Source organism: Alosa pseudoharengus, unplaced genomic scaffold (assembly GCF_046254945.1).
Source record: "Alosa pseudoharengus isolate Yale_2024_CS ecotype anadromous, Long Island Sound unplaced genomic scaffold, YU_APseudo_1.1 YU_APseudo_1.1_scf_16, whole genome shotgun sequence".
Taxonomy (NCBI): domain Eukaryota; kingdom Metazoa; phylum Chordata; class Actinopteri; order Clupeiformes; family Clupeidae; genus Alosa; species Alosa pseudoharengus.
The window spans coordinates 19,767,303-19,782,148 of NW_027468630.1; the positions used below are offsets into that span (position 1 = coordinate 19,767,303).

The 14,846-nt window shown below is 46.1% G+C and overlaps 1 protein-coding gene across 2 annotated transcripts in view; it reads right to left on the reverse strand.

Annotated features, from left to right (window-relative positions):
- Window positions 1-14,846, reverse strand: part of arnt2 (aryl-hydrocarbon receptor nuclear translocator 2) — a 40,082-nt gene that overhangs the window by 18,876 nt on the left and 6,360 nt on the right. The window contains exons 3-10 of one of the 2 annotated variants that reach the window (XM_076287360.1): window positions 14,493-14,540; window positions 13,352-13,396; window positions 12,352-12,565; window positions 11,320-11,533; window positions 6,199-6,301; window positions 3,540-3,605; window positions 2,580-2,665; window positions 351-427 (exon numbers count right to left, since the gene is read on the reverse strand). In XM_076287360.1, coding sequence (XP_076143475.1) covers window positions 351-427; window positions 2,580-2,665; window positions 3,540-3,605; window positions 6,199-6,301; window positions 11,320-11,533; window positions 12,352-12,565; window positions 13,352-13,396; window positions 14,493-14,540 — 853 coding nt within the window. The remainder of the gene's footprint in view (window positions 1-350; window positions 428-2,579; window positions 2,666-3,539; window positions 3,606-6,198; window positions 6,302-11,319; window positions 11,534-12,351; window positions 12,566-13,351; window positions 13,397-14,492; window positions 14,541-14,846) is intronic. The other variant, XM_076287361.1, reaches the window with a different exon arrangement.

Here is a 14,846-nt window from a genome sequence, read left to right on the forward strand (position 1 = left end):
GATTGCCTTTAAAAAGTTTCCATGTGCTTTTAGGCTGCAGGTTGAGTGCTCCCCTAATAAACTGTACATGGCGGCCATAAAGATGTCTCCCCAGATCGGTGAGGAGGAGGAGGAGGAGGAGGAGGAGGCGGCCGCTGTGGCTGCACGTCCTCCATGTCTTATCCATTAGGCTAATCCACCAGGAGTGATCCTGATGTCCGCTGACCTCCGTGGCTCCTGGTTAAAGCCCCCTAACTGTACCACACATAACACACATACCTGCTCAACTCTTGCAGGATTTAAACTACACTTAACCTTCCACTGACACACACACACACGAACACACACCCAATCGATGACCTCATGCATACCTGAAGTCTTCCAATAGCCACCAGGCAGTACTTGCTTGTCTGGCCTCCCTCGGAGTCCTCGTCAGGTATCGTCATGCCTAGAGAGACCAGAAGGGAAACAAACTCATCAACAACATCCGCCGACTAAGTGTGTGTGTGTGTGTGGGTGTGTCCGTGTGAGAGAGAGACAGAGAGTGCGTGTGTATGGAGGTCAAACAGTCACAAATAGAATTCCTGTTAGTGCTTCTCACTCGGTAAACATCACGACAGTGTTACTACCAGTAAATCATTTCAGAACATAACAAAGGGCAATAGGAATGATAGCCCCAGTCTTTTATTACTACAAATGGGTTTTATATCCTGTTTATTGTTCAGCCTTCCCCAGTTTCAGAAGAAAAGAAAAAAAGAAAAAAAAAAAAAAACATCTCATTAGTGTCGAGATCATTTGCCCAAGACAAAGACGCAGTGTTTAGATTGAATGAGAACAAGGCACGACGAAGAAGGGGAAAAAAAACATCAAAATGACAAATGGCTTGAGTGCTGTCATCTGCCATTCCTCTTAATATCAGTGAGCACTGAGCCCTCAGAACATATCTAATCTTGTTTTAATTATGTAGAGGGAGCTTGAGTGCTGGTGTAATCTGCTCAGGCCTTGGACTCTGCTGCCTGCAGAGAGAAATCACCCTCACCCCTACGCCATCACCGGCTCCTTCCAGAGGGAACAACCGGTCAACACAGTCAGGAATTGTGCACTGGACGCAATTTGTTGCAATCTGATTTGAACGGACTTGAGAGTCAAAGGTAGGCCAGAGCAAAAAAAAACAAAAAAAAGAAGCATTCCTCGAGCCCTGTTTGTCTGTGTGGGTGCCACCGCTGCTGCTGGTCTGATGAGAACGGAGCATAATGAGAAAGTTTTAGTCAGAACCGCAGGAGCCCCTTCACACCACCGAGGAACAGTGATGATGATGATGACACCCTGGAGAAGGGAGGCATTCCAGAGGGGGCCTGGAGATGAATTCTGAGCAGAGACTGAATTCTGGCTCCATTCCGCTTTGATCGGGGGCTTAAGCGAAGGCGAAAAACAAGAGGTTGGCTTGGGGGAGCTGTGCGTGCTCAAAGACAGGGTTAGAGGGTGTACAGTAAATGTGTGTGGCAGATCCTTGGCCAAAACCTCCTATGGAAATCGTGCGTCTGTCCGGTATAATAACTCACGTTTACACTAACAGAAAGCAGTTGTGGCATGTGTAGGTCAAAATGTCGGGGCCTCCCATCAACCTTTTGTTGCGTTCCGGGAGATCACTCGCATCAAGCTGTGACTACATCTCTTAAATCTCCAGGTCCATGTTCTAAACTGTCCATACGCGGGATTGGAACGAGGCTGAAAACAATCCGAAAATCAAACTCGGATCAGATCGAACTTAATTCATCATCCAAAACAATGCTGGGCCGGAGACTGCTTTGTATTAAAATACCAGACAGAGGGGTCACTAGGAATGCCTTTCCTGTTGACAGTCTAACCAAAGTTAATGGCTGGGCAAATCGTGTTCCTAAATCGAGCCTTTCAAGAGCTATTTCAGTCAACCCACAGGAAGTGGCACATGTGTGATCAATTTTCACAAGCATGAGACGAGCTGTGTTTATATGTGATACCTGGAATTAATCCCAAATCCCCAACCACAGAGCAATGAAGTTGATTTCATGCAGCTCTGTGAAGCGTGAGCATTGCTCAACTCCCAAGTTCCCCATCAGCCACATCCAGACACCTGGCGGACTGCTGGAGGGGACTGGAGAATGCGGGAGGCCTTGCGTGTCTCCGTCAGCACCAGAGTGCGGGGAGTCATCCCTGCTAAATCTCCCACTCCAGCGCCCTATGGCCTGGGATGCCTGACCAGCACACCTGCCATCAAAAAGCTGACACTGCACGCAGCATTCCAGGGAAAGGTCTCTGGATCAGGCACACCGGTACCCATCATAGGGATCGGGATTTGGAGGGAGGGTAGGTTGTGTGTGTGTGTGTGTGTGTGTGTGTGTGTGTGTGTGTGTGTGTGTGGGGGGGGGGGGGGTTGCTGTAGGTCATCCATATGCAATGGGACTGTAGATATGAGCTGACTTGGAATGTCAGCACTGTCGATGGACGTGATCCAAACCAGATGAGCGGTACAGGGGCCGACTGCCTCAGGTTAAGGACAGCAGAACGAGGGGACAGAGACGGGGGTGGGAGGGGGGCAGTACAGAGAGGGGGATAAATACCTGCTGGTGGCCAGGCTTTGATGTAGCCGGTACAGTGAACCACGGAGTACTGCGCCTCACCTTCCTTGGAAGGCCCTAAGCCATTCCTGCAAGATCGAAAGAGAGAGAGTGAGAGAGTGAGAGAGAGAGAGAGAGAGAGATACAGTGACGGAGAGAGAGACGGTGACAAAGAAAGATGGAGAAAGAGAAAGAAAGAAAGTATGTGAGCGAGAAATTAAGAAATAGTGAGACAGTTACGACACACTCAACTACTCACCCATTTCATGGAACAGAGATGTGCAGACTGAGCATGTTTAAACAGTTTGGATGCGCCTGACATACATTTTGTCAATCATGCTGATAGTGTAATCCCCGTTTAAACCTGGTCTAAGCGCAAGCCCCGACAGCTGCATTCCTCCTCCATCAGCGGCACACGTAAACACATTAATCTGAGAACGCAGCACGCTCACCACTTCTAAATGGGTACATCTGACATAAGAGGGGTCAGAGGTCACCCAGGGAGTGTAGAGGAGGAGACAGGAGGAGAGAACACATTGCCGGTAAATTCCTGGCAGAAACCGCTTCCGGGAAAGTGCAAAAGGACAAAAACCAGCCGGGGAAAAAAGACGCACAGCAATTTTTAAAAAAATATGTAATTCTGTGTGAGACAAGAGCCAAAGCAAGCAGTGAAAAACAATCTTTCCCCCCAAAGCATTTAGCATTTCTTCTTTCTTTCGAAAAAACATCACAGAGTTTTTAGTCGGCGCCCCGAAAAATTACACGCGCCTTGCATCATGATATTGATTTGGTGTTTGTTTTGTTGGTGTGGGATGGGGGGGGGGGGGCTCTGTGTCCTCTCAGGGGGACATGTGTGGATCTGCCCCAGATAGTGGGACACACTGTGTGGTGCGTTTCCGTTGCTAAAGGCAAACAGCTAAGCTATCTGGGGCAGATGAATGTGCAGCGTTTGCACTCGCTCACCTGTATCTCTTTCTCATGTTGGACAGACGGTTCAGAGAGATGTGATCCAAAGGAGCGCTGCCACACCTGCAAACACAGTAACATCAAGGTCAGTCATATCACAGTGTATGTGCCTGTGTGTGTGTGTGTGTGTGTATAAATGTGAGAAGGAGTGTGTTAGTGTGTGCTTGCAAGGGTTGCGTTAGACAATATGCATTAGGGGTGTAAAGGTACAGGTATTCGTACCGTACAGTTTAGGTCTCTATGGATTATTATAATTTTCCTAGCATTTGATAAATAACTGATTCATCAGGTCGAGATCAGGTCAACATTTCAAGTCCAAGAACAGTTCCCATTTTTTGGTCATGAACCCAGGGTGATACCATTTTATTTAAGTGATGACATTCCCTCTATTTCCCAGATTTTTTCTGGAAAATGGATGGAATGTCATGGAATAGATGGACTTTTCTATCTATTCGGGTCTTAACCCACTGCCACAACAGTGCTGCATGCAGGCAATAGCTGAGGATCAGAGGAGATGCTAGAATGTTAAATGGGGAACTATGCAGTTTGTTTGGCTTAATTTACCATAACTTAACAGCTTCAGAGTCATTGGAATGGTTATATGAGTTTTCCTGGGGTGAATGGTGGCCGTCTTGTTTCCCCCTAGCGTCTGTAAGCCGTAAAAAACAGCCTTGCAACTTTAGGTCGGCGAGCCACCGGACTGAGAGACAGAAAGTATCGCAGCCTCGTGATGTAACAAATTGCTTTACTGCACTACACACACATACATGCCAGGAAGCGGCTAAAACAAGGAAGTGATGGAGTTTCTCAGACATTCGTCATGGCGAAAAGAAGCAGAGAGCGAGTAAACCGCTGTTGAAGGAACAGGGAAAGAGGAAATGGCAGACTGACCAATTGAGGAGTGTTATAAAATATATACTCTAAAGCTGTAGGGAGAAAACAGCAAAGGCATTGCCAAAACTGCATAGTTTCCCTTTCAGATCATAAAAAGAAAAATAATACTCAAGTACTCAAAACAATTCAAGGGCGTGTGTGTGTGTGTGTGTGTGTGTGTGTGTGTGTGTAAATGTGACACATGAGTGTGTTTGTGTGTGTGTAAATGTGACACATGAGTGTGTTTGTGTGTGCTTGCAACTGTTGCGTGAGACAGCATGCATGAGTGTGTTTTTCCAAGAGTGTGAGGATGAACATGAGAGCTTCCTTCTTCCATCATCTTTGTTCTCAAAAAGCATGAATAATAACTGGGACAGCAAACTTCCTCCCCCGATGCACTCCATCCAAAAGGTTGTTCACCGCTCACAAATGCAAGGCATGCGTGTTTACAGTGCACATGAGGAAAAACAACCGCCAAATGTGCTCCTGGACGTGGGGCCAAGGCGGCCAAGATTGCTAGGTTAAGCATTACATAAGGCAATTTGAGGGGTGAAGGACGACGATGTTGATGATTATGTTGTTTTTGAGGATTCCATTTGGCTATGGCGCACGCTCCCCATTGAGATGCTGGGCGCTGAGCTATTCTTTCCTTCCCATGTGGCTTTCATTTCGAGTGTGCACCAAAATAGCAGACTTCAATCACCAGCAAGCATTCTTGCATTCAAGCAAGGAGCAAGGATTCTTTTTTTTTTTCCGCAGCAACAATTATCATCTGCACCGCGCACTGCTGGGTGACAGATGGACACAAAAACGTGGATCGCACTCAGGTCCGGGGTTATTGGAGGCGGTCATGAACGCCAGCTCAGGAAATTCATGTCATTCCTGTTGGTTAAGAAATGGCCTGCTTTGAAACGCTGTCTCCCAAAAGGGACCTCAAGTTTTAGATAAAAACCTAAGAACCCCCCCTATTTTACAGACCACAGGAGAATTTGAGAAGCTCAACACAGAATGTCCATATGGACTAACGCTGATTTCTGGAAAACTTGAAAGACTCGAGCAGATGTGCTTGGTGGGTCGATTCTGCAAAACTGAATGAACTGGAGTGAACACAACTACTGAGAACATAAACATGATGATAGAGAAGACTCAGAGACAGAGACACCAAATGAATGAGTGGTGTGTGTGTGTGTGAGTGTGAGTGAGTGTGAGAGAGAGAGAAACTGAATGATCTGGAGTGAACACAACTACTGAGAACATTAACATGATAATGGAGAAGCTGATGCATTTTGTTTGAGCCTTTGAACATTTCTACACTACCTACCATTTTTAGGTGAACTACAAATATATTTTAAATTAAACATACTTTACATCCCTAAAATACCTTTTCATTGGGTTTGTCAATTTACAGTGAAGGGCACAATGCTATGCTGAGGTATTGAAGGGGCTTTCTTCAGAGGGAATTAATGTTGGCCAACTGGTCAACAACAAGCTGCCAACGCACTGCAAAGGAGTGTGAAGATGGGTCATTTCTTATACTACTTCAGTAGTCCAACAGTATGATCAGAAACCTCTCTATCTGCGCCTCTTTCTTTCAACAAAATGTTGACCCGAGCATTGACACAGATAATAATTGGATTCCCACCAAATGCATAAAGGCAGCAGAGCTCTGGCCCACAGCGCCTGGGTTTAGAAATGCTGAAAATTTTACAAAAACATCCGTTCCAACAGGAGGAGAAGTCTCTGTTGTGGTCTTTAATGGGGAGCGGGCGGCGGACATCTTTACCTCATTCTGCAGATGAAGGAGCGTCTGGAGCCCATACACATCCTCATGGAGGACTGCTGGCCTTCCTTCTTCACCGTGCCCGTCTTCAGGTCCAGGATACGGCCTGCAAGAGAACCCAGAGTCAGACAGTGTCCAATAACACACATGCACAAAGCTATACACCAAATGCACAGACATGCACACAAATGAAGCTATGCACTATTGAGACCACCATGGTTTGCAATATAACACACATGTACTGCCCTCAAAAGAAGAACCTCCTCCTACTCAAAAGCAATTCTAATAGCCACAGGTGTAGAGTTCATTAAAAGCTGTGAGTCAGTGAGTGCAGAGAACTGTGTAGTGAGCTGGCTTTTGAGAGAGAGGCAGGAGAGGCACGAGGCTGTGTTAGTGTTTTTGTTTCCGAGGGTCCTGCATCCGATCTCCCCCACTCTGTGGCAGCAGGGAAGGCCTCCGCTTGCCAATTTGGGAGGCGGTGCAGTGTTTTTGTGTGCTTGATGGCAGCGGAGTGCGGCGTGGCGAAGGGGGCTTCGTGTTTGTTCCTGCCGGTGAGCAGCAGCAGGAGAGTGGCAGCCCTGTGCTGGGGCCCACTGGACAGAGAGAGCCACTGACCCAACACACACACACCCTACACACACAGTTCTGCCACTCTGGAGAGAGAGCCACTGGGGCAGGGGATAAGAGAGGGAGAGGGGCGGTTTCCTACACTGACCCAACACACACACACACACACACACACACACACACACACACACACACACACACACACACACACACACACACACACACACACACACACACACACACACACACACACACACACACACACACACACACACACACACACACACACACACACACACACACACACACACACACACACACACACACACACACCGTAAAGCCTTAAAGGTGGGACTGTTCAGGGAAGAATGAGGACTTGTGGTGACCTGGCTTGCTAGGTAGGTACGAAAGGAAATCCTGTCAGCTAAATGCTAATGTGGCACAAGAGCAGTGGACAGCTGTTGACCGACGAAGAGAAACCGCTGCCTTGATGTTGCCAATTAACTTCCAAGGCAGACCAAAATTCATATATAGACATCATGCATTAAATACCATACCTATATCATTACAAATAAATATAGATATCTTCCAAAATACTATTAATTTCCACTCCATAAAATACATTATCAAAGCACATTATTTAGATACCAATGCATCAGTATTTACTGCATTTGCTGAAAGCGTTCATTCAAGTAAATTGAAATGGCACTATGGGGAAATGTTAATGAACTTAATGACCCTCATGCTTGATCAGTACAGCTCCATGTGAATTTATGGGACTTCAGTTGCTCTCTGATCACCTCCTGCTTCGCTCCCATCATCATGTTACCATGGACAAGCAGACACCACAGAGGGAGCCTGACAAGAGGCTTTTCGCAAACTGAGCAGATGTTTTACTGTAATCGAATTAGATCCCAAAATTAAACTGTTTTTCCTCTCTTCGTCACTTTAATGGGAAAAATGGAACAAATAGCCCAGGCGCAGGCAAAATGTTCCATCACAAAAAACGCCCTGACAATGACCGCTTCTGCGATTCTGCGATTCCTCGCTCTGGACTTAGGGTGCTTGAGGACGGAGGACGACATGATCTAAGCTCATAGCCATTTCCATAAACAAATTATCGACGGCACCACTTAGAACAAAAATGTGAGGAAACCTATTCCTTTGCACAAGACACACAACTCATGACAGCTGTTGAAATCCCCAGGAGCGGATCTCTGTCCCATACTGGTCCCTGTTCTCGCGAACAGATGCAAAATATGCATGATTCATTAAAAAAGCTCTGTAAATAAGAAGGCAAATTTAAGACCAATGTGAAAGCGGAGGACAGCGGAAAACCTATGGGCTGGGTCTGGCACGTTCCCTACAGAGGTGGCCGCGATCTCTTGATTCTCAAAACAAAATAGGCCATTTCAAACCATCTCAAATAACGCTTAAGTTCATAAGACTGTCATTAGTGTCTCAATGCGCAAAAGATGCCCCACGTCACGTGTCAAAAACGGCTTTAGCCGAGCAAGACCACAGAAGACTGACGCCCAGTACGGCATGAGCCTTCCCTATGATTGAGAGAGGCATGGAGATGAGATGAATTATCCCTGTTTATCAGGGAGGGCTTGATGAAAACCAGAGAGCGGAGGAATTTGAGGGGTCAGCACAAGGGATGCTGAAGCACAGAGAGAATAATGTAGCAAGCCGAGTGAAATTTAAGCTGATTTCTGAGACTATGTGAATGTGACGTAAACAAAAACCACTAGCCTTGTCAGCGTCATTACAGCATGCTATTTTTCTTCCACCACAGTAATGAGAAAATATGAAACTGACATCGGTAAAATACTTAGTAACAACTCTCTGCTTTTGATTTGTTTGATGAGATCACGACGTTTAGCTAACAAACAGCTCTCAGGACTCCTGACGTGGCTTCTGGTAATCACCGTCATCAGAGAGGCGTTCGGCCATATTCCATTGTTTAATTTCCGGATGAGTAAGGTTTTGTTTCAGCTTAGCCGCCCACCGGTTATTTCGCAGAGCATCGGTGTTATTGTAAGGGCTCTTTTGCGTGGGCTTGAACATCTTTCGACCCAGCGGCCCTTTTTGCCGGGGCCGTTCCCGCCGCTGCTCTCGGCAGGTGTGCCCGTTTGCTTTGGAGCGTGTTCCTCGCTGACCCCCGAGAAGATGCGGCGGGGTGCAGAGGCTGGACAAACAGCCCTATCTGCCACTTCATCTCCCCGCACCACTGGTGATGCAGCCTCGACCGCCCCTCTATCAGAGCCCTGTGTGTGTGTGTGTGTGTATATGTGTGTGGCGGTTGGCAAGAGGTGCGTTTATCTGCAGGAAAACAAGAGGAAATGAGGAACGCTCCCAGGGATGGCCCACCAGCGTGACTCCTTCAGGAGGACGTCCAAGCAAAATGAACATGCTGGAGAAAAAGAGATGGACCCAGCACGACGTCCGAGAAGTGTCCGTGATCAAGCACACACAGCATCTGGAGTTTCACATGATGGCGGTACAGTGAAATACGACATTTCTTTGTTGGGGGGGCTCAAACTCAACTCAGCTGCGTGTGTGTGTACGTACGTACGTACATACATACACGTACATACATACATACATACATACATACATATATATGTGTGTGTGTTTCTTACTCTGGAAGCACAATCCCTATAGTTTCACTTTTTTCAGTGCCCAACTTTGTGGTCATGCATATTACTGTAGTTAATACAAAACAACAAAACCACCCAACACAGACCCAAGTGTAAACAAGCAACCACCGCCACAAAACGATTTGTATGCCACCAACTTTAAAATTGCTTGCTGTTCAGAGGAAATTAAAAGGCTTCTGAAAATTAATTCACCAATTAACTCAAATGAATGCGCCTAGTATGCAATCAAGGGACTTATAGAGTGAAGACTGATCCTTTTCATGTGAACGGTGACTGGGACTGGTTTGAAATCCCGTCATCTTTTGATGGATGGCATACCAAGTGAGCGAGGAGGCAAAAACTCCATTTTTCAACCAGGACAGACTTGGTGTCAGCCGTTCAAGATCAGTGATTACTCCTCATCAATTACACATGCCAGTCACACCGGCAGAGTCCCCCCTGCCACAGGCGTACTAGACGAACGAGCCAGGGCTGCCTGCATTTATATGGGGTTATCAAAACCTCATCAGAATGCTTCAACATTTTTGCCTGGACATTAGTCAAGGACAACAGTAATTTAGAGACAGGAGGGCGACAAACAAAAATACCACACACGCACACGCACACGCACACGCACACGCACACGCACACGCACACGCACACGCACACGCACACGCACACGCACACGCACACGCACACGCACACACACACACACACACACACACACACACACACACACACAAACAAACACACACACACAAACACACACACACACACACGAGACCGTTTTCAATTTCGAGATTGGCAGTAAACATTCCAGTTGGCTCATCAGAAGTAATCTGAAACATTCTAATTCTTCTCCTCTGGACGCGTGCTGCATCTCTGTCCGAGTGCAAGCAGAGAGCACTGTGCGCGCGTGAACCACACAGACTTGTCACTTCACCACTGGAGGAACATCAAGCTCGACAGAAATAAGATTATAGTCCCGAGTCATACACACATTAGGTCACACCTGTTAAAAAGCATTAACGGTGATGTCTGATTCACACAATATGTCAACACAGGCACTGCGAGAACATTACCAAGAGCTGCTTTAACACTGATAAGGGCAACCACAAGAAAGCCATAACAGGCCTGGCAAGTTTACTGCTAGGGGATAATACGGTATGACAGAGCTCTGGCATACACATGGCAGACCTTTAAGGGATCTTGGGGGGGGGGGGGTACAAAGTAGCCGTGCTGAAAACAGGAAAACAAAGCAACAGCCGTTCCAAACCACGTTAGTTCCAGCCAATTTCCTAATTAAATTTTTGACCGGGGTGCCCGCTCGATGGACTCGACTTCAGACAATGAGAGCGGAAGTGTCTGTGCCATCTGCAATGATCAAGACGAATGAGCAGGGGATTATATGTTCTGCATTACATGATTTATCCCCTTAATCTCTTCCATTTCACACACACACACAGCGCTGAAATTGCTTCCCATTTTCAGAAGTGTCTGTTAAAAGGCTCCTTCGGTCACTCTCGTTCCCCGAGCTCACAGCGCCCTCTAGTGTAGGGCTGTGGTCATCAACACCACCACCACCCCCTTGTTTATGCTGCCTCGAGAGATCAGACAGCAATTTCTGCCGGGTAACAATATACCTCAGAACTAATCACAGCAATATCAAGCATTAAGAGTGTGGCGAGAAGGGAATCTTGCAAAACAATAGTGGCCTGAGATGGGTTCACCAATCACAAGAGCAATACTGGTAAGTGTAGTGATCCAGCAGAGAGAGAGAGAGAGAGAGAGAGATAGAGAGGACATGCGAGGACAAATTGCCCAGTGTCAGGTCAGTCTGCTCCTTGTTGTCGACATTCCTAGTGTCTGGGGCTCCGGAGAGGGAAAGCAGGCGGTGGGCGGCGGGTGCTCTTACCAGTCATGGAGTTCTCCGAAGTGCTGAGCTGCTCCCTGAGCTTGTCCACGTCATCGGGGTGGACCTGCTCGTAGAGCGTGCTGCCCAGCCACTCGGACTGGGGATGGTTCAGCACGGGCGTCACCGAGTCCGACACGTAGATCACCCGCCCCGTCTCGGCCGCCACTACAAACAGGAAACCGTCAGCTGCCTCCAGGATCAGGTGCTTCAGCTCCTGCAGAGTGCAGAATCACACAGACAGACGACTGAGGACTGACCTCTAGGATACAATCATACCCGAATGTTTTATTTCCATTTATATTTTTTGGTTGTTTATTTATTTATTTATCCATTTATGAGGACACCACAGAGCAATCGACAGTTCTGTAAATGTGCCAGTGTTGTAGCTCATATCACAAGGGTAAGTCCCTGAGTGACACAGGTAAGTGTTCTCTGGACTAGACACCGCCAAACTGATGCATACGCAGACAAACAAGCAAGCATGCACATGTGAACACGCACACAAACACGCACACAAACACGCACACACACACACACACAAACACGCACACACACACACACACAAACACGCACACACACACACACACAAACACACACACAAACACGCACACAAACACGCACACAAACACGCACACAAACACGCACACAAACACGCACACAAACACGCACGTGTTCAGACCTACAGTATTTTTAAATTATTGCCACATCACATAGGGCAAGTGCGGATTTAGATTTAGGATCTAAGGATTAAATGACATGGTTCTGTTTTATTCCATGCAAGTTAAAAGCCTCTGGGGTTTAGCGTCTGCATTCATATACCCTCAGACGAAGCAATTTAGCAGCTGATCACACCCTCTCCTTTTTCTATTCATAATAAACAGACATTAGAATTGCAAATGGTAAAATAAGTACACTTGTATGGCACAGTGTCAGGCAAAGCTGTGACCATCCACTCTACCAAAGACAAATTTCCACATTTGTGGACAATAATAATAATAATAATAATATCATCATCATCATCATCATCATTACCTGTTCAGTGAGGAAGGAGGGCTTGTAGGCTCCGTCGGTGGAGGTGTTTCCGGTGCCCCTCATGGACTTCATGTGCGACACGGCCATGCGCAGGATGGTCAGCTTGTCGGGCTTGCGAGCCAGAGCACTGCAGGTGGGCACCATGTCCGACAGCTCTGTGATGTACTGGGTCATCTTGTTGCGTCTGCGGCGCTCGATCTCACTGTGGTTTTCCCTGCACGAAGGAACGAAGGGCAGGTGCAGGCTATTACTGCCTTGCTGTTCTGTGTATGCAAACGTAGGCTGCTGTATATACTCACTGGGACATCTACACCTACCCCTCATCTGGAATCTGAATTTCTTAAACTTTTACGACTAAGTCACTAAAATCATTTATGGAGAAATAAACTCTGACAATAAACTAAATATTATTGCTTTTGAGAAGAGAGGGTATTGTCTTGCGTCTGTGGTATTGTGTGCAATTCTCTGAGGATATAAACACAGAAATATAAGTACATTCATTACATTTGTCAATATACATTGGACTGGGGGACACAAACAGACCATTCACAAAACATGCACGACTTGCTCAGAAGATGAGAAATAGAACGGTGCCGCAAGCAGTCCTCTCGCTCAATTCTTTTTCACAAAGAGGATTGGAAATCTTGAAAGTCACCCTGACCATTACAGCACTACAATTTTTAAAGAGCATAAGGACAGTGGACGACAGAAGAGAGACAGAAAAGCCCTTTTCATGTCGATAATGCTCCTTCCCCACTCTTGAACAGTTCAAAGCGCCTTTTAATTTCTATGCTTCAGTGGGAGGTAATGAATTCCTTTTTTTTTTTGTATTCTCAGGGCCTATGAGTTGAATGGTTAGCATAAGGACAAGAGAGAGATATGGCCTGGCTGCTGAAACATTCCTGAGACCTGCCGGCTGATGCAAGGCTCTGACAGTGTCCTAAGGCACCTAGTGCCTCAACACTAGCCGTCCTCTGCCTCCATCACAAGATAGCCCTACCTGGCATATCTCTCTTTATCAGCAGGGATCTGATCATCATCATACCTGAAAACAAAAAGGAGAGCGTATTAGACACATGATTTATTCCTCACAGATATTTCAGCTTTTTTTTTATCACATTCTTGCCATCTGTATGGAACACAATATTTATGAGTCTATGTCAGCTAGCTGGTAAAAGCGTTTGATGTGTAGAAATGAACACAAAATGCATTTTTGGAGTTTTTTTCGTACTCGTCACAAGTAAATGACTCAACTAAGGATGAATGATCGAACATGAGATATTAACATGCTATGGAAAATGTGTCTGCATCCACCTCTAAATTGCTTGACGCATAAGCTGCTTGTTGTGGGCAAAGTAACAGTATCAGTTTGTTTCGTTCTTTCAGTGACTAGGCTTATATGTGTGCAAGCCAAGCTGCCCCTCACAACCTGGCACTAGCTTTTGGCAGGAGGGGGATCCACAGGTTACCATGGAGACCTAAGAGGGCAGGCAGACTAGAACATCTGTGGTTGGTCAAAACCATTGTAAGACTTCAGGCACTGCTTTTCCAGAGAGGGTAATACACTGTGATCCATAATTCTTGCAGGTCACGAAATCGTGTCCAGATCAATATACATCAGTGTTTATCAGTAAGGTTTCACCCTGCAGGGGGGCAGGGAAAAAAAGTGAGGTGTGCTTCTTCGTTTCTCCAACAGAGGGCACTGTCTTCACTTCACTGTCGTGCCTCAAGTTAACAGAAACAGACTTTGCTGGCAGGGGATTAAAAGGGATGTGAGTCCTTCAAAGAGAACATGAATTAAAAAACGGAAACATCATGCTAAAGAGAAAACAAAATATGATGAATGTTTGAGATGGCACAGCACCAAGCAGATGTCAAGTTGAAGGACAGAATGCAGCAAATAATGACTGAAAATCTCAGACAAATGTTGAGATGGCATAATGGATGTCATCAGCTGATATATCCATGAAATATACAGATGCTGGAATGCTTCTATATGTCTAATGTACATGGACAGAAAAGTACTAATCCCTAATCCTAATTACTAATTCCTTACAAACACTACATCACAGTGCTAACACGTCTGCAGCATACAGTCATCTTGTGGAAGAAATCCACATGCATGAAGACCCTTTCCTCACCTTGAGAATTTGCTGGGCCCTTCCCCGTCCTCATCGTCAAAGTCCATTCTGTGGAGCAATTATGATAAAGCAAAGCACATTTACCTCCATGGTCAATACCCCACTCCTCTCACAGACTATTATGATAAAGCAAAGCAGTTTACCTCCACGTTCCACACCCCACTCCTCTCACACACAAGTATTTTATTATATTATAGCATTATATAATTTTATTTAAATAATAAAAACAATAACAGCAGAGCTGCTGTTTATAATATGAGCTGAGAGTAGAGATACGAAAACACCAGGTAGCAATGATCTAAGAGGCCATAAACATAAACAGAAATTAATACTGTGTACAGACTCACACCACCT